The sequence below is a fragment of the Camelina sativa genome, chromosome 5 (genome assembly GCF_030686135.1).
Source record: "Camelina sativa cultivar CO46 ecotype springtype chromosome 5, ASM3068613v1".
Lineage (NCBI taxonomy): Eukaryota > Viridiplantae > Streptophyta > Magnoliopsida > Brassicales > Brassicaceae > Camelina > Camelina sativa.
The window spans coordinates 38,520,218-38,539,885 of NC_141884.1; the positions used below are offsets into that span (position 1 = coordinate 38,520,218).

At 34.3% G+C, this 19,668-nt stretch overlaps 3 protein-coding genes and 1 pseudogene across 11 annotated transcripts; 2 read left to right on the forward strand and 2 right to left on the reverse strand.

The window, feature by feature from the left end:
* Positions 1 to 1,850: 1,850 nt before the first annotated feature.
* LOC104788217 (protein CONTINUOUS VASCULAR RING 1) lies at positions 1,851 to 4,314 on the reverse strand. Of its 2 annotated transcripts, XM_019246163.2 has the most exons (7): positions 4,106 to 4,314; positions 3,714 to 4,004; positions 3,263 to 3,315; positions 3,059 to 3,168; positions 2,807 to 2,974; positions 2,609 to 2,706; positions 1,851 to 2,202 (listed from the first exon to the last, which is right to left on the reverse strand). In XM_019246163.2, exons 2-7 carry the CDS (start codon positions 3,885 to 3,887, stop codon positions 1,957 to 1,959), a joined length of 849 nt encoding a protein of 282 aa, XP_019101708.2. In that variant the 5' UTR covers positions 3,888 to 4,004; positions 4,106 to 4,314; the 3' UTR covers positions 1,851 to 1,956. The 2 variants fall into 2 exon arrangements, with proteins under 2 accessions (XP_019101708.2, XP_019101707.2); XM_019246162.2 differs by lacking the exon at positions 4,106 to 4,314 and having other exon boundaries at positions 3,714 to 4,085.
* Positions 4,315 to 6,510: 2,196 nt separating this feature from the next.
* LOC147944901 (uncharacterized protein At1g43920, Chloroplastic-like) lies at positions 6,511 to 7,055 on the forward strand (annotated as a pseudogene).
* A 1,544-nt stretch (positions 7,056 to 8,599) lies between these two features.
* LOC104788216 (uncharacterized) lies at positions 8,600 to 10,497 on the forward strand. 8 transcript variants are annotated; one of them, XR_015557987.1, is made up of 5 exons: positions 8,603 to 8,806; positions 8,982 to 9,072; positions 9,263 to 9,444; positions 10,007 to 10,126; positions 10,242 to 10,497. XR_015557987.1 is itself a non-coding variant. In XM_087451381.1 (5 exons), the coding sequence occupies exons 1-5, from the start codon at positions 8,709 to 8,711 to the stop codon at positions 10,347 to 10,349; spliced, it is 516 nt and encodes a 171-aa protein (XP_087307507.1). In that variant the 5' UTR covers positions 8,608 to 8,708; the 3' UTR covers positions 10,350 to 10,497. The 8 variants fall into 8 exon arrangements, 4 of the variants coding, with proteins under 4 accessions (XP_010512236.1, XP_087307507.1, XP_010512235.1 ...); XR_768209.3 differs by having other exon boundaries at positions 8,606 to 8,806; positions 9,263 to 9,367; positions 10,050 to 10,126; XR_015557986.1 differs by lacking the exon at positions 10,007 to 10,126 and adding an exon at positions 9,525 to 9,601 and having other exon boundaries at positions 8,608 to 8,806; positions 9,263 to 9,367.
* Positions 10,498 to 14,265: 3,768 nt separating this feature from the next.
* LOC147944902 (BAG-associated GRAM protein 1-like) lies at positions 14,266 to 16,976 on the reverse strand. Its single transcript, XM_087451380.1, has 12 exons — positions 16,851 to 16,976; positions 16,611 to 16,727; positions 16,506 to 16,535; positions 16,317 to 16,416; positions 15,971 to 16,077; positions 15,668 to 15,814; positions 15,480 to 15,584; positions 15,188 to 15,334; positions 15,019 to 15,072; positions 14,849 to 14,912; positions 14,676 to 14,737; positions 14,266 to 14,587 (listed from the first exon to the last, which is right to left on the reverse strand). The coding sequence occupies exons 2-12, from the start codon at positions 16,668 to 16,670 to the stop codon at positions 14,459 to 14,461; spliced, it is 1,005 nt and encodes a 334-aa protein (XP_087307506.1). The 5' UTR covers positions 16,671 to 16,727; positions 16,851 to 16,976; the 3' UTR covers positions 14,266 to 14,458.
* Between the last annotated feature and the right edge of the window lie 2,692 nt (positions 16,977 to 19,668).

Consider the following 19,668-nt stretch of genomic DNA (forward strand, 5'->3'; position numbering starts at 1 on the left):
AATGATAATTAAGGTTTATACGAATTTCTTTACATATTGAACTATTAAAGAACTATGTTTAATCAACAATACAAGAATTAATCCCTTTCTAATACATACTATCGTTTTTACATAAAACACTCTTTATAGTATAAGGAAAATTTAGTAAGTGATCACCTCAGGGCCGGCTCAAGAAAATTGAGGTCCCTGAGCTAGAAAATAGAAAAGGGCCCTTTTCCTTATGTTTTTCTGAAGTAAAAAATTTTGGACCATTTTTTGTGAAGAAAAAAAACAAAAATTTGAATGGACCCTGTGCTCTAGCACCTCTGGCACATGCCTAGAGCCGGGGCTGGATCACCTGAAATGAAGCAAAAGAGGTGAAAACCAAGTTTTTATGAACATTGTGTTATGGATTTACTTGTATATCTAATTAATAGTGAAAAAATTTGTGGTCAAACTCAATGAAAAACATCCTTGCCTGTTCCAAAAAATTTGTACATGTTCAACCTCTCGTTGCTCACGGCAGACATGTGGTCAGTTTTGATACGCATTTTTGCATACCATGAGAAGGTTATAGCTCACTTTATATTATCAGGAAATTTTTACGTTTTCTGTCTGTAGAAACCAGCTGATGAGATCCATGGTCATGTATGTATGTTAATGTCAGGTGGACTGGCTATACTTCTTGGCATTTGCTACTACAACTATAGGACATCATATACTCAATGTACAGTCTTTTCTAATCTTTCTTCAAGCTAGTACAATATATGTTGTGCACACATGGCTTCATCATCAAGTACAATAAAAAAATCATCAGTGGACTTATTCTTCACCATTTTTTCTATTTTCAATCTTTCTCAGTAATGCAAATCAAGAACATCGGTATGCTTACAGACAGGTATCAAGAAAAAACATTTTATCTCCTCAGTTGGATAGTTCTGCAATGACAGAGCATTATTACATTTTACTATAAAAAGGATCTAATTATAACAAACAATGCTTAGGGGGTGGTATTGGACACCAGATTGTGAAAGAATTTAATAGACAGGAATTAATGACAAAATAATAGATTTTCATATATTGTAAAGGATTTACAAATCTTTCTGTCTGATTCTAACTACTATATTTTATCAGAATCGAATAGAATTCTTAATAGAATTGAATATAGATAAAGTCTTCTAATTTCCCTCTAGCGTAGAAAATTAGCTACCAGACATAATGAAACAAACTTACACGTGAAGTAATCCTTGTTGAGTAACCGGGCTTATGCCCATAAATTTATGTAGGGGTGATAAACAACTTGTTAGATAAATGCGTTGTCTCTGCTATGTCTGTTACGTTCTGTTGCATCGATGAAAAAGTTGATGATGCCGATTGCAGAGTCTGTTACGTTCTCGCCAAATGGAGTAAATGGTGGTTTGAAAGAGGAGACAAAGAACGTATAGCCATATCAAGGGAGTTAAATCTTTGTGAGAACAGACTTTGCAAATTCAATTAATGACCAGTCTCGTGACAACTTTTAGATTATAAGCTTGCAGTTTAACAATCACGAAGCAAAGACATCTCTTGCAAAGAGTGAAATGCATAAAAGAAAAGAGAGAGGAAAGTTACGTTTACAACAAGAACTCCATGGCATCACAACCAATATCACCATCTTAACCAAGAATCTGAAGGATAGAACAAAACAGAGAATTGAATTTCAAACAGAGAACGAATTTGATGATACAACTGAATATTACTGTAATGGATCTTACATCTGAATACTGACTTGACTTCTAGCGCAAATACAGAAACATGAAAATCTTGAAGTGATCCAAAAACTTGTAAGATTCAAATACTGACTTCTAGCTCAAATTCAATTGTCAAGCAAATTGAAAACAAAACTGAATCACTCTTTAACTCAAATAATTGCAGTAGAATGGACAAATATATTACAGATATTGTCAAAAAATGAACCGGAGAGAGATTATCAGAAACTCAATCGTTCGTTCCCACAGTTTTTTCGAAAGGAAGACATAATAAGACATAAATCTCAATGCTGCAACTAAAGTAGAGATATATAACAATAGATTCGTAAATAGAAAGGTTTTTAGATCGTAAGGTGGATTCATCAATCACAAGGGACAAATACAATTCTTCTTCATCTCTACCGCCAAGTACAGTCCCACTGCGACTGCCGCAGTCGTCGTAGTTAATCGCCGCCGGTGACTGTTCTTCGTGAATCTGGAGCAATCAGTCGTTAGTGAGTGGTGATTGTTCTTCGTGTATCCAAAAGGGAAGAACACATGTGAGGTTGTCTCTATATCTAACCAAATCTCGGCTTAAAAGGTCAGAATTCATTATTCACAATTTGCACTAACAATTCTTTCACATTCTTGTTAAATAATGTTGCTTTAAAAAATTTCTATAACATCGAATAGCACTAGAATTTAAAAGAATGATTAAAAGCACTAATCCAATAACACCTGAATTGAGAAGAATTTATAAAACGTGTACACGAATAACACTGGAATTGAACATTCTAATAAATTCCTTCACATGCAAAAATGTTGCAATTATGCCCTCTGTATCCTACAAGAAAAGTTCTGAAAACAATAACAAAATCCTTGAACCAAGCAGTTTCACTCACCTGGAGAACAACTGTCGATGTAATGAAGCCAAATGCATATTCGCCTATTCGGGGATGCCTAATGATTGCAACTTCCTTGAAAGCTTGTGTATTTTGATCTGAACAGAGAAAGAACTGGATATGAGCAAGTTGAGATTAGAAAATTATAATTAACTTATAATGCTGAAAATGTAAAATAAGCCTTTTCTTAAGCGATACCAGGAGATATGGCAGTGCTGATCTGCTTAGAGGCGTTGTAGATATGACAAACAAATGGCATTCGCTTGATAAACCACTCTCCTAAGTTCAGAACCGATGCTCCCAACCACGAAGACATGAACACCCCGACCAAGAAGATGAATGCTATAGAAGTCAAAAAACCAAAACCTACAAAACCAAAATCAAACTCGTGTGAGCAACAGATCATATCCAGTAGTTGATTCGATAAAGAGGGACCATTCAAATGCTTACCAAATACGTTGATTCCAATTTGTGCATATATTGGAGAGAAGAATCCATCCACAAAGTGAATAAACCACCATGTTATATAGAAAGTAATTGCAATAGGAAGTAGGATAACACTGCAAAGAGAAATTGGGACTTAAAACTATCAGCACAAGTTCTGAATCTGTGCCAACTACAATCAAATGACAAAAAAATTCAAGTGTTGCTTACCAGCCTGTCATGAACTTCTTGGACGCCCAACCCCTAATGAACAAGCTTAAAGTCTGCAGGAAATAGCTAAAGCATCAGACCACAATGCTCTATGTTGTTATATATGCTTGAAAACATTAATGACCATAAACATCACAAGACTCAAGAATCGACAGATCCTAGCAAATTCATACTTGACTCAATCAGGAATTTACAAGCTTCTGCATAATAAAGACAAGTGTTTGGCTAGTTCACACAAGTTCCAGGAAGTGTTGTTTGGTGATAGATTGAATCTAGGGTAAAACAAGTTCCAAGATTCTGAACTAAGGGGAAACAAATAAATCTATGAAGAAGAATAAATCTTGAAAGGAACTAAGAGCTTACTATAAATCCAATTCAACTGTTAATTAAGCATGAATCTTGAAATGAGAAAACGAAGAAAAAGATTCTAGATCAGGAGATGAAACTAGACCTCGTGGCTGGATTGATGCGAAGAAGAAGAAGAAGAAGAAGAGGAAGAGGAAGCAGAAGAAGAAGGCTTCGAAGAAGGACCATCGTCTTTGTCGCCGGAATCAGCGACGGGAATCAGAAGCTCTCGATCTGTTTCTCGATTGGCCATCACAACCGCCGGCTTCTCGTCTCCCATCGCCGTGAAACTCAGGCGATAAGGAAATCAAGTCGGAGAAGAGAGAAATGCCGGTGACCAGTGAACGAGCGGAGAGGGAAAAGGTTGAGACTTTTTTGCCGGCGACTGTTCTTTCTTCTGAGCACAAAAAAAAAAAAGTGGCTAAGCTAACTCCAACTTGAAGCTCTCTGTCGTTTTTAGATTTTTCTCTCCTGATCTAAAAATGGATGCTAAATTACCCAAATTACTTAAAGATTAATAACTAGTTGTGAACCAAAAGATTGAAACTTTATTTGGTGGAGAAGTGAAGCTTCTTTTCTTGCATCGTAAAGGAATTTATCCAACAGTCCATTCCTTTCTTGCAGAATCAGAGTAAAGGAGGATTTGACAAAAATCAAACAAACATCGATTCAAAAAGAAATAAAAACAATAACAGGAAAACAAGAGCAAGAACATAAGATCTCAAGTTTTTTTTGACCAAATTTAATTATAAATGGCATAAACCGTAATAAAACACACAACTCAGATATAAAAGTAATTTGCAAACTTTTATGTGTTATTCTAGTAAGACAGAAATCTCAACGTGTTAGTCTAGTAATAAACCTACTTTTATGCAATATTCTAGGTAATTTCCCTAAATAAAATCAAGTTTTATTTTATCTATTTACTTTTATATAAAATCTTTTTAAGTTATGTTTTAAATTTTTACATTTTTATTTTTTAAAAATTTAATAATGAATTGACATTTGTCAACATCTGAATGATATAATTGACACATATCATGATCTTGCTAATTAGTAATTTTGTCATCAAGATTTATACAATAAGATATTATACATCTTATAAATATTAATATATGTAACCATTTTATAATTCTAAATTTTAATAATTAGTTTGAGTGTTTATATTTGACAGCATATTATTTGTGTATATATATTATACATATATGTCTAGTAGTACTTAGACCATGTACAATGGTTATAAGATTCAACACCCTCCACCTCAACTTTTAACACTCCACATCATTTTTTCTTTCTTCCACATAATCATTCAACACTCAATTCAATTTTAACTTCTCCAATAGTTTTCCTTAATAAAATTCAACACCTTACCTTACCATTTTATATTTTTCTATTTTTATTTTATTTTATGATCTATGATTACATATTTAATAATAATTATCGATTAAAACTAAATTAATATAATTTTTATAAAAATTTATTTCTAGTGTCATTTATAATTATTATTTTTTGTAAGTAAAATGAAGAAGTTTAGACACACACAATCAAAAATTGGTCTAAGGAAAATAGAAAATTCTAATAAAAATTGATATTTTTTTCTATGTCCAAATAAAACAAGACTAGTCTCTATTTATAGGATTTTTTAAATGATGAATTTTTTGATGTACTTTTAATTTTGTAAAAAAATAAATTAATATAAAATCATTGAGCTAAAATAATTAGGATGAAATGAAATCTCCCAAAAAGCAAATGGATACAACCCATTCACCATCTTCTTTTTTCATACGTCGCCACGTGTCAATGTAGGTCCCACCATTTTCAGATTCAACCAGTTGAATTAATTCAACTCAGTTTGATACACGTATGATTTTTAGAAAATTCAACAGGTCCATTGCATGAATTAAACAGTTGAAAAATTTATTTAACACCCTCATTGTAGACTTTTCGTGGGATGATTTAACCAAAGGATAATAAAAAATTCTTGTAATATAGAAAAATTAATTAAAATGGTTTGTTATCTCTCCTATTAATTGTCTAACTCCAACAAAAAAAATAGAAAAACAAAAAAGCTCTCTCTCACACATCTTTTATCTTTTCTCTTTTTCCTGACTTCAATTCAAACTTAACTAGAATATTGTTTTTCATCAAATTTTGTAGAAAAATGTGAAAAATTACTGTTCAAATTAAAATACGAAAAGCTTTTGATAAGGGAAAGTTAATTAAGTTGGGTTGTTGGTTTTTACCGAGCGGATCGTGAGTTAATCGGTTCGACAGGCCGATCCGATCTGGTTCGGAAAATACAGTTCAAAACCTAACTTTATATAATTAGAAGAGATGTTTGAGTTTTTTTTTTTTTTAGAGTTTAGTATTTGTTGTGAAGTATGTATTTTAGTAAATAATTATAATTGTATAGAATTAAAATTTTTAAGTGACCGAAAAAGGTAAATTTAATAAAAATAGCAGATTCAAAAATAAAAAGTAGCAAAATTCATAATAATCCCGTTTCCAAAAGTCTATATGTGGTGGTGGTAATGGTAATAGGCGAGTTCTTGAAAGAATATATTTTGGGGAAGCAAATTGGGAAAAATACCATAAAAATCCCCAAGTTTTTAAAATGGGACAAAATAATCCCCAATTCTTGAGATGTCATTTTAATCCCCAACTTTGAGTTGACTTAACCAAAAAATAGCAAACTTTCTTTGACCTTGCCTTTTTAGGCACGGGGTTAAGTCTCCGTCAGAAGCTAGTAGAAGGGGTTAACAAACCGTTAAAGGCTTTCGTTTAGCCAAAATGTCGACGTCTTATTAACGAGAGAACAACGAAGGAAATAAGAATCCCCAAATCGATTTCTAGGTTTTAGTTTTCAAATCCCCAATTCGATTTCTCAACCTCTCTCTTTTCCGATGAGTTCAAGTTCTATCACATCTGGTGGTGTAGGTGAACGTGGTGTGCCGTCGAAGTGTGTGTGTGGCTTAGATGTCAAGATATTTACCTCTAAAACTCAAGAGAACCCGAGACGACCATTCTTTCGTTGTGTAAGCAAACGAGATGTAAATACGTGGACAAGCAAAAGGGATGTAAGTTATAGTCAATTCGTACAGTTCAAATTCGGTTTCATAATCATGGTAAGCTAACTGTATTTCATTTAATTGTACATTAGAATCATTTGTTCAAGTGGGTGTAGGATGCCGTGTTTGAAGAAGTAGAAGATGCCTTTCCAAGACTATCCATCATTGCAAATGAGATTAGCAAAATCAAAGCAGAGGTCAATGAGATAGATGCTATGGTGAAAGAATTGAAGGAAGAAGACATGGCCAATAAAAAAGAACTACGCAAGTTTATGCTGTGCTTCAAAGTCGGTTTTGTTTGGCTTTGTGTTATGACCATTTTGTGTAGTTTTGTATTGTTTAGGCAAGGAAATCAGAAGACTTTTATGTTAGGTTATTAAAAAGAGCTTAATGTAAACTCTTTGTGAGCTTAATGTAAACTCTTTGTGATATTTCTTGTTGGATGATTTCTTTGATCTCAAAAGTAATGGAAAATGGAAATCTCTTGTTTGAATTGTGTCTCAATCATGATAGAACATGTTTTGATACAAACAAAAGGCCAAAAAGCAATCCAAACAAACAAAAAAAAACAGAGTACCCAAACGAAACCCGACTTTGAAGTTTAGCGTGAACATTCAAACCATGGTGCCCAACCTCCTCGCTGTGAACTTCCCTGTGATCCACCCAGATGAGTTCTTGATCTGACTGAGGTCGTTGGATGAGATCTTCCTCTGACTGAGGTTGTTGGATGAGATCTCCCTTGTGATGGTTGAGATGGTTGAGATGGTTGAGCTGGTTGAGTTGGTTGAGATGGTGCTCCTTGTGATGGCTGAGCTGGTGGTCCTTGAGATGGTTGAGAAGCTGGTCCTTGAGATGGTTGAGCTTCTTCACGGTTACCTTCGTCTCTTTCTTCTACACCATCTACACCATCATCTTCATGAGCTTCATGAGCTTCTTCACGGTTACCTTCGTCTGCATACCTAACCTCATCACAGTCGTCATCACCAACTACCTCACAATCATCTCCACTAACAGCCTCTCGGTCATCTTCAATATCTTCAGCAACCTTCTTCCTTTTACGCTTGCGTTTGAGTTTGGGTTGAGGAACCGCCTTAGCCATTGGCTCACTGTTTGGTTCAGTAATCATCGCCACGTCCTCAGTCTCTAATGGGTTTCGATTCGTCTCAGTATCAGAAGGAATTTGATCTTTACCAGTTTCCTCTTCGATTCGATCAGCCTCCGGACCAGTCTCCTCTTCGATTCGATCAGCCTCAGGACCAGTCTCCTCTTCAATTCGATCAGCCTCAGGACAAGTCTCCTCTTTGATTCGATCAGCCTCAGGACCAGTCTCCTCTTCGATTCGATCCGCCTCAGGTCCATCCTTCTCAGTCTCCTCTTCGATTTGATCCTTACCAGTCTCTGTTCGATCCACATCAGTATCAGATTGAATCTCAATCGTCTCGACTTCAGATCTTGTTTGAGTGGAGTCTTTCTCTGAAGTATTCATCAATTGCAACGACCGCCGAGACGGAACTTGCTTTCTTCCTCCACGGGTCCGTGCCATGAAGACGATTCGCGAAGACTTAGAGAGAATTTGGGGATTTTTTTTTTAGGGTTTTCGATTTGTAATCGATTTGGGAATTTTTTAGTTGTAAACGATGTTGTTCTTTCGTTAATAAGACGTCGACGTTTTGGCTAAACGGAAGCCTTTAACGATTTGTTAACCCCGTCTACTAGCTTCTGACGGAGACTTAACCCTATGCCTAAAAAAGCAAGATCAAAAAAATTTGCTATTTTTTAGTTAAGTCAACTCAAAGTTGGGAATTAAAATGACATCTCAAGAGTTGGGGATTATTTTGTCCCATTTTTGAAACTTAGGGATTTTTATGGCATTTTTCCGGAAGCAAATCGGAAGTTCTTCTTCTTTTCTTTTTAGTATAATAATAATAGTATAGAGCATAGAATGATACTTTTAAATAGTTTTAATATCTCTCTCTCTTCCTCTCTCTCTCTCTCTGTTTCTTTCATCATTTAGTAGGAGGAAACTATAACCGATGGAGGAGACAAGAGAAGGGCTTCTTGATTTTGATGATTATGTACCTCCTTTCAGATTACTCCCATCCAGGCTCAGATCTAAATTGCTTCAGCATATGTAAGGGTTTTGTGATTTACTTTGGTCTTTGGATTTGTGTATTTATACTACAGAGATGGAACCATATAAAACCCTAATTTTTTTTTTTTTTTTCAGAGCGATTGATTGAATTGATTGGGTCAAAGTTTTGATTTTTTTTTGTTTTCTTTCTTTGGTTGGTTGGATGCAAAATTAGCTATGGTCGGAGAGGAACGGGTTGCTTCAACTCGGGCAATCCCAAGAAGCAGATTAGAGATCTTCAAAAAATTATAGACTTTTTAAACAAGGTACAATAATATTGTTTCATACTATGTCGGAATTATATCTTTTTTTTTGAAATTTTAACTATATATATATATATATATATGGCTATTTGAGAATCCAATTTTTTTTTAGAGCAAAGCCTTTTTATACTGGTTAGTATATTGTGTCTGCCTTTCTCAATAATGGTACACTACGGTCTGTCATCTCTCTCAGTCGATTGAAGAGTTTGCAAAAGTTGAGAAAGAGTACGTGGACTTGGCTGCAGACACATCCAGAAAGCTTGAGGCACTTAGCAAATCCAAATCCAGAGAGATTGAGGTATTTGGCAAAGCCGTGTATGAATCCACAAAAATGTGTACGACCCCATCTTTATTTTACTTGCTCTGTACTGCTGTGTAGCAATGTTTGATCTACTACTATACCTCCTCTACTGATTTTTACATTCAATTCATTCTTTCGTGTAAAACTACTTCAGTACTTTTGAAATGTGAGGACGTAGCTGATCGTGGTGCTAGTTACCATGGCTATTATGTGCGGGCTCTTCATTTTGAAGTGCGAGCATTTTTATATATAAGTTATATATGTTTTTGTTTAAATGGATTCTGAAGTGCGAGCATTTTTATATATAAGTTATATATGTTTTTGTTTAAATTATTTCCTATAATCAATCCATAGATTTTATTAGAGCATCACTAATTGCTGCAAGTAATCTCTGATAACATCAGCCTACTCATCTACTGTGGACTCTCTTCCTTATCGACTAGTGGACAGTCCATGCTTCTTCATCTCAGAGAAGTTTATGATAATAATAATAATAGCAGAAAATTAGGAGTAAATTCAGGATTGACTTGTAAAAGATGGCTAGCTACATGAAGTATTAGAGAATGCATGGTCACACATGCCAAGTATAATATTGTATCAAGTATATGTATTTACTTGCTCTGTACTGCTGTGTAGCAATGTTTGATTTTTACATTCAATTCATGTAAAACTACTTCAGTACTTTTGAAATGTGAGGACGTAGCTGATCGTGGTGCTAGTTACCATGGCTATTATGTGCGGGCTCTTCATTTTGAAGTGAGAGCATTTTTATATATAAGTTATATATGTTTTTTGTTTAAATGGATTCTGATTGTGCTTGTTTGGCTATCTTATCAATCACCTCCTTTTCTTTTCTTTTTCTTTTACACAGGTGGAGTACGTTCAAAGACTCCAAAAAAAACAGATTGAAGCACTGCAGGATGCAGAGTTCTTCACCGCCCAAAAGACTAGAAGAAGTCTATTTTGTTTCTTCTTTTAACTTGTCCCTTTTCTTTTCAGTCTCTTTTTTTCTTCTATCTCTTCTAGACTACCCCCACCAATCCATAGATCAGTTATGTATGAATGGTTTGTTTAAGTTAATGAATTATTTCCTATAAATCTATAATATGCCAAGTTGTTGCTGCTTATTTACTGTTTGCGTCGCTCTCTCTCTCTCTCAAAATATCTTCTTGACTTGGATAAAGCCGATACATTTATAGCGTTGGAAGACGTTCCAGTCTTCTACTGCATTTGGGGTGGTAGCAGTAGAGGCATCAGGTCAATTTCTTTTCCCTAATTTTTGATTTCCCAATCTATGAGCCGTATTTTTATTTATTAGTCCTCGATCTACCAATTTTTACAGACTATTTATTCGAATCTCTGAGCTTTGTACTTCTCATCTGTGAAGCAAATTAACTTTTCATGTTTTAGAAATTTGGTTCCATTGTTCCTCTCTTTGATGTGGTTTCCTTTCCAAATGTGATCTATCTGTGCAAGTAATGAATAGTTACCATTTCATAGTTATGCACTGAGCATTTCCATCTCTGATCATTCTATCCTGTGTTTTCTCTTTTAGTGCAAGTAATGAATCGTTACCATTTCATAGTTAGGTACTGATCATTCTATCATGTGTTTTCTTCTACTTACAGAGCCTTTGTGGAATCAGAATTGCCTGCACTAAAAGACAAAAACCCGCAGCTCGAAGTGGTTACGGAGCTTTCACGAGGACATCATCCTTATTTGAAGGGCATTTACAGTATGAGTCTTTCCTCCTCTTATCATTATTATTACAAGCAATAAGCATACAACAGTTCTTGACATTAGAGATGTCACTTGCACAATTCATAGGGAATAGAAATGAAAGGGTGGTGTGTGTGAAGAACATGGATCCTGAAGAAGTGCTTCTGAATGCAACAAGGCTGAGGAACTCGCTTGGAAGGAAAGTGGTGAAGCTTAGGACCAGACATGTCACCAAACACCCCAGTGTTCAAGGCACTTGGACTACCGCTGTCAAATTCTGAGACCTTTCCTACTTAACTGCATAGTTTGCAGGATTTCTTCTTCTAGATATTGAATCGAATGTTGCAAGTATCAGGATTGATTGTTTATCTATGTTTACAATCCCAAGTTGTCTGTACCGTTTGTGACCCTGAACAAAAGATTCAGTCTTCAAATGTTTTGCAGTTTATGCAATCTATAATAAGATTACACAAGGGTAATATAGGTTTTAGCTGATGTTTTTCTGGTGTTGGAGATGATGAAGTAGACTTGTCTATATACGCCAAGGCTACTTGAGGAAGAGTGTGTCTTGAGATACGACAATGCCACTTCTATCATCACTTCTACTTCTTTCTTGTACTGTGTAAAGTGTCAAAAAAGCAAGTGTACCAGAGAAACCTAAAATGGCGCCTTTTAGTTTATCGATTGAAATAAGTGGGCACCAAACTAACCTCGTCAATTGCCCCTGCTTTAATCTTCGATTGCATCAAACACCATTTCTTGAAATGTACACCTATTGATGAAGCCAAAGAGATCATTCGACAGTGTGAATTGCAAAATTTCACACTTCCAGATAAACAGATTTCCAGGTTAGGGAAACCATCAAGAACCTATTCTACCAAACCAGCTGGCTATCCAACAGAGCTAGAGAAACACTCATTTTAAGTCTGGAAAAGCCAAACAAATAATTTTAAAGATACCACAATCCCTGTAATTACGTTATACATAACTTCTCTTGCAATAACTCTACACCATTGCTAAGTAAACAAGTATACTACTTTTCAGTTATCACTCCTTTGCTATTAGTATCACATTCCCTGTATTTTTTTAACCTTAGACATAACTTGTCAATATTCTTAATATTCTCTTGTAGTGACCTTACACCATTGTTAAGGAAACAAGATACTTCTTCGCAATTCTCACTACTTTGATATCAGTATCACATTGACACATTCCATCTGGATGTAGTTACCTTACATAATACTTCTTGGTGACTGATCAACAGACGACAACAGTTGTCAAAGATTTTTCTAAGTATACTATTGTTTAATCTCTAATAATGGGATTTAAAATATCTTACAAAATCATTTAGACTTGACACTGACATCATCAGCAAAAACCAATTACTGTTTTTTTTTTTTTTGTCTCAGTTTTTATTACTCAGGAGATAGATCTTCTCTTCATTATTCCCCTCTACCATAAACAAAAAAAAAAAAATAGTCAGTATTAATTAATAGATTTTTTAAAATTAAATACAGTAACTAAAATTTAAAATACTCTTACCAGTATGTTTCTCGGCCGCTATTAACTGAACTTTTACATCGCTGATTTGAACCTTTCTCTGTGACAAATCCAAAATAAAATTGACATTTAAAATAACAATAATATAATTATTATAAAAAGGTATATTAACAAAACGCTGTGAAAACAAAAAATGGTAAACTTCTCTACAGTAAAACAATCAAAAACAGTAAATCAATCAACAACAACAAAAAGGATAGGATTGAAGAATATAGAGAGTAAAATTACTACCTGATAGGTTATTAGTTCTACCCCTTCCACGCTCAACTCTACCGATTTGAAGCTAGTAGTCTCCCTCAAAACCTGTTAACTCGCTCACACTCTAATCCACTATTGTTATTGCATCATCACCATTCTTCGTAAAAAAAAATTACCAGAATCAAAAACCAAGAGTATGAAACTCAAAAACTAAATCAAACATTGGAATCAAAAAAAAAAAGAAAAAAAAAAAAAAAACAACGATGATCAGACAAAGAAAACCTGTGGTATCTTATTCTGGCGTTATTTACGGCCCTCATAGCAGTAAACAAAGATGTTGCTGTTTTAATCCGTAGCAGCGCAAATTTACCATTCTCTAGGTGTGATATATCTTTGTTGATGCGCTCACATTCTATTCTTAACCCAACAATGGTCTGATTAATCCTCTCGATGGTTCTTTTGATGCTTCTTGTATATCGATATCAATCTCAAAAACAACTTTTGTACAAAAAATTTTAAAATTACGGAGAAGTTCATATTTATAGCAAAAATATTATGGTATTAAAAAGATATAAGGTCTTGGATGGCTGTGGATTTTAAAAATGTTTTTTGGTTTTAGAGTTTTCAAAAATCTAGTTTAAGCCCAATCAAGATTATACAAAAATTAGTTTTTCTAAAAGTTAGGGAATCCAGATTTTGTTTGTGTTTAGCAAGTTTGAAAGAAAAACCAAAATCTATGTTTTACTAGTTTTTCATTTTTTAGGCTATGAATGGCCATATTCATTGGTTTTTAGTTTTTTGATTTTTGTTTTTGGATTTTGGTTTTTGAATTTTTGGTTTTTAATTTTTGCTGTATATTTATAAATTAATAAATCAAAAAGTAAAAAGTAAAAACAGTACTTTGAAAATATAGGTTTTTCAACAAAAACCTCAAAATTATGGTTTTTAGTTTCTCTTTAAAATTTGGAAAACCCACTTTAAAACTAGTTTCCCTAATTTTTAGAGAATCAAAAATTTTAAAATCTTGAATGGTAAAAAAATAGATTTTCAAAAAATCAAAAACCAAAATCTACTTAAAAATTAGTTACCATTCAAGACCTTAATCTTGTCTTGAATTCTTTTTTCTATTTTTCTTTTTATAATAAATTTTTAACACAAAAATCTTAAAACCATAAACCAAAATCTAAAGTCTAAAAACTAAAATCTAGAATTCAAAAACCACCCAAAAAAACTTGTAAACATTCATGGCCAAAATAACATTCATGGCCAAAATGTTTGAATTTTGTTTTGTTCTTATGGTTCAGTCTATAATAAGATTACACAAGGGTTTATGGTACAATTCATTGTTTTCACAGTGTTCTTTGTTTGCTGTGAAAATTCACAGGACTTAGTATTTTGGTTTGCGAATACAGAAAGAGTTGTGAGAGAATCCTTAATTTTTCTTTGTCAAAAGTACAAGAAATCAGACAAGCGCTTGTAAATATCCATTATAAATTATAATTACCGTTACCACATATACACTTTAACATGTAGAAAAGAAGGAAAAAGCTGATCTTAAGTTGGCTCGAGAATGAAACTCTGAGAAGCTTTTTGATCTTGGTAAATTAGGTTTTAGCTGATGTTTTCTGCTGTTGGAGATGATGAAGTAGACTTGTCTATATCGCCAAGGCTACTTGAGGAAGAGTGTGACTTGAGATACGACAATGCCACTTCTATCATCACTTCTACTTCTTTCTTGTACTGTGTAAAGTGTCAAAGACAAGTGTATCAGAGAAACCTAAAATGTCGCCTTTTAGTTTATCAATTGAATTAAGGGCACCAAACTAACCTCGTCAATTGCCCCTGCTTTAATCTTCGATTGCATCAAGCACCATTTCTTGAAATGTACACCTGTTGATGAAGCCAAAGAGATCATTCCACACAGTGTGCATTGCAAATTTCACACTGCCAGATAAGTAGAAATCATAAATAGTTTGAGGATGGGTACTTGGGTTTACTTACCGACTTTTATATCTAGCACAGATACAGTCTCCTCTTTAACTTCCAAGCGCCATTGGCAGTGGACCTGATATACAAACAGACTTTATAAAGCATGCCAAGGTGAAACTTGATTGGTGAGTTGCAAACAGAATGATGAATCGAGAACCAGATTTTCGTCATAGGCAACATACCTCAAAGTAAGACCCAAAAGGAACATCATGTGGCTGTTGCACAGTTTCAAAAACCTGAAAGAAGGAAAGGCAAGTATCATCAGACAGGATTTTCTTTTTCTATTTTGCCTAAACAACATAAGCAACTACTATATCCAACGGGAAACAAATTGTAATGAATCATTCCTACCAGCACTTTCTTATCTGGTGATAGAACAACGTGCTGCCATTCCGTCACAGCAGTGTCTGGTGGACACATCGGACTATTACAAATGGATCTGAACTTAATCTCTCTAACTTGGCCATCATATTCTTGGGCAGTATGCCACGGCTCAATCTAAAAAATAACAAACAAACAACAATGAAGTGCCGGAGAAGTTGTGTCTAAAGAGTGCAGCTTTAAAACATGTAAGCAATGCAGTGGAAACCGCAAAAAGAGCACATATGTATGAAGACTATCTAGATATCAGTGCCAAATTTACATTAAGGTTTTTATCCTTCCGAGCAGATCTGTACTCATTAGTATAAGTGGAATCATCAGCCAACAAGACGTTCAGGACTTGCTCAGGTGTGCTGGCAAAAACATCCTGCACACAAGAGTATGATGCAGAAAATTCAGAAGAATATCTTCGGACAACTATAGCACTAACAAGAAAAACCAAATGATTACATTGTAGATGTTGACAAGGACTTCTTCCTTGACGAAAGCCTGAAACTTTACAGGTACAGCTGCAGTATCTTCAGGAGGTTTAACTTGTACTTTACCACCTCCTTTCACAGAGCTACTATGAGCACGTAAAGCAGATTCTGCTCTCTCCTATATGGTAAGAAAGCCACCCCACAGATGTAACATGTTAAGATTTCAGTCGACAACATCAATTTTACTCTTAATTAACCAGCAAATATTGAATACAGCATGCGGTGACAGAGTAACGTATAAACATAAAATTTATTTATAAAAATGGAGAGAGACCTTCTTTTCAACTTCTAACATTGCATGATAATTATTAACCGCACGCTGCAATGCTTTTAGTGTATGGTTCCTGTTCCAAAATGATGCAAATTTATACCTCACTCTACCTGAAATAAAGAAGGAATTCCACAGAGACATAAACATAACAAAGCACCACTATAGATGACAAACTCCAAAAGCTTTGTTCCTACAGAAAAATGGCTATGCCACGAATCAAATGGCAAAAATGTTCTTGCTGGCTTGTGCAGGTAAAACAGTACCTATCAAACAAGTTTTTGCTGAAGATAAAGAAAGGCATGAACGTTGATGTCATCAAAAATATCCAATAACAAACATAATTACTAACCATCAGGAGTCCCAAGAGGGGGAACACCATGTCCACCAGCTCCCATCCGTAGTATGATTGTTATAGCTGGGTTTATCAATGCATGTTGGCTTCTACGAATCTATAATAAACAATGAAAATCTATGTATGGTTAGTCCGCTTATCAGTTTAAATCAACAGAAATTTGGGTGGTTAAGAAAAGACTACTACCTCATCTATATCTCCGAGAGGGACAACAACCTACAAAATGTGATGAGGAAGTTTTTAGCATTGGTTCAAAGAACTCAAAAAGTAAGTGCTTATAGATGCCCTGACCTTCATTTGCTTAGAGAAAACATTGGAGTGAAAACATATGTGCCATGCGGAAACATACATTCGGCCATGATACAAGAATGACCTCTCCAGGGCACATGAATAACTATGCTCAACAACCTAAGGAAAATGAACATGCTTAGTCAGAGTACTGAACGTGTAAAGGCAATCCCATATGAGACACTCAATTTTTCAACTCTCGTATGAGATTACTAATGATACATTTAGTACTAGTTGATTTACCTCATCGGGGAGGAGATCAAATATCGTCTGCAGAGGTCCTGGCTTTAGATGTACAATTGTTGGGCCTTGCTGATCCAATGTGACCCTTCTTCTACAGGCTCCAGCATATCCGGTTACAGCCCTATATCAAATCCATTTTGTCCAAAGTTTTAAACCACAAAGACTAGTAAAAATCAAGTCAGAGATGTGGTTCCATTCAAAATGAAAACCAGCCAAATGCAAGTAGTGTGTTTTGGATCCTGAAGAAGTGCTTCTGAATGCAACAAGGCTGAGGAACTCGCTTGGAAGGAAAGTGGTGAAGCTTAGGACCAGACATGTCACCAAACACCCCAGTGTTCAAGGCACTTGGACTACCGCTGTCAAATTCTGAGACCTTTCCTACTTAACTGCATAGTTTGCAGGATTTCTTCTTCTAGATATTGAATCGAATGTTGCAAGTATCAGGATTGATTGTTTATCTATGTTTACAATCCCAAGTTGTCTGTACCGTTTGTGACCCTGAACAAAAGATTCAGTCTTCAAATGTTTTGCAGTTTATGCAATCTATAATAAGATTACACAAGGGTAATATAGGTTTTAGCTGATGTTTTTCTGGTGTTGGAGATGATGAAGTAGACTTGTCTATATACGCCAAGGCTACTTGAGGAAGAGTGTGTCTTGAGATACGACAATGCCACTTCTATCATCACTTCTACTTCTTTCTTGTACTGTGTAAAGTGTCAAAAAAGCAAGTGTACCAGAGAAACCTAAAATGGCGCCTTTTAGTTTATCGATTGAAATAAGTGGGCACCAAACTAACCTCGTCAATTGCCCCTGCTTTAATCTTCGATTGCATCAAACACCATTTCTTGAAATGTACACCTATTGATGAAGCCAAAGAGATCATTCGACAGTGTGAATTGCAAAATTTCACACTTCCAGATAAACAGATTTCCAGGTTAGGGAAACCATCAAGAACCTATTCTACCAAACCAGCTGGCTATCCAACAGAGCTAGAGAAACACTCATTTTAAGTCTGGAAAAGCCAAACAAATAATTTTAAAGATACCACAATCCCTGTAATTACGTTATACATAACTTCTCTTGCAATAACTCTACACCATTGCTAAGTAAACAAGTATACTACTTTTCAGTTATCACTCCTTTGCTATTAGTATCACATTCCCTGTATTTTTTTAACCTTAGACATAACTTGTCAATATTCTTAATATTCTCTTGTAGTGACCTTACACCATTGTTAAGGAAACAAGATACTTCTTCGCAATTCTCACTACTTTGATATCAGTATCACATTGACACATTCCATCTGGATGTAGTTACCTTACATAATACTTCTTGGTGACTGATCAACAGACGACAACAGTTGTCAAAGATTTTTCTAAGTATACTATTGTTTAATCTCTAATAATGGGATTTAAAATATCTTACAAAATCATTTAGACTTGACACTGACATCATCAGCAAAAACCAATTACTGTTTTTTTTTTTTTTGTCTCAGTTTTTATTACTCAGGAGATAGATCTTCTCTTCATTATTCCCCTCTACCATAAACAAAAAAAAAAAAATAGTCAGTATTAATTAATAGATTTTTTAAAATTAAATACAGTAACTAAAATTTAAAATACTCTTACCAGTATGTTTCTCGGCCGCTATTAACTGAACTTTTACATCGCTGATTTGAACCTTTCTCTGTGACAAATCCAAAATAAAATTGACATTTAAAATAACAATAATATAATTATTATAAAAAGGTATATTAACAAAACGCTGTGAAAACAAAAAATGGTAAACTTCTCTACAGTAAAACAATCAAAAACAGTAAATCAATCAACAACAACAAAAAGGATAGGATTGAAGAATATAGAGAGTAAAATTACTACCTGATAGGTTATTAGTTCTACCCCTTCCACGCTCAACTCTACCGATTTGAAGCTAGTAGTCTCCCTCAAAACCTGTTAACTCGCTCACACTCTAATCCACTATTGTTATTGCATCATCACCATTCTTCGTAAAAAAAAATTACCAGAATCAAAAACCAAGAGTATGAAACTCAAAAACTAAATCAAACATTGGAATCAAAAAAAAAAAGAAAAAAAAAAAAAAAACAACGATGATCAGACAAAGAAAACCTGTGGTATCTTATTCTGGCGTTATTTACGGCCCTCATAGCAGTAAACAAAGATGTTGCTGTTTTAATCCGTAGCAGCGCAAATTTACCATTCTCTAGGTGTGATATATCTTTGTTGATGCGCTCACATTCTATTCTTAACCCAACAATGGTCTGATTAATCCTCTCGATGGTTCTTTTGATGCTTCTTGTATATCGATATCAATCTCAAAAACAACTTTTGTACAAAAAATTTTAAAATTACGGAGAAGTTCATATTTATAGCAAAAATATTATGGTATTAAAAAGATATAAGGTCTTGGATGGCTGTGGATTTTAAAAATGTTTTTTGGTTTTAGAGTTTTCAAAAATCTAGTTTAAGCCCAATCAAGATTATACAAAAATTAGTTTTTCTAAAAGTTAGGGAATCCAGATTTTGTTTGTGTTTAGCAAGTTTGAAAGAAAAACCAAAATCTATGTTTTACTAGTTTTTCATTTTTTAGGCTATGAATGGCCATATTCATTGGTTTTTAGTTTTTTGATTTTTGTTTTTGGATTTTGGTTTTTGAATTTTTGGTTTTTAATTTTTGCTGTATATTTATAAATTAATAAATCAAAAAGTAAAAAGTAAAAACAGTACTTTGAAAATATAGGTTTTTCAACAAAAACCTCAAAATTATGGTTTTTAGTTTCTCTTTAAAATTTGGAAAA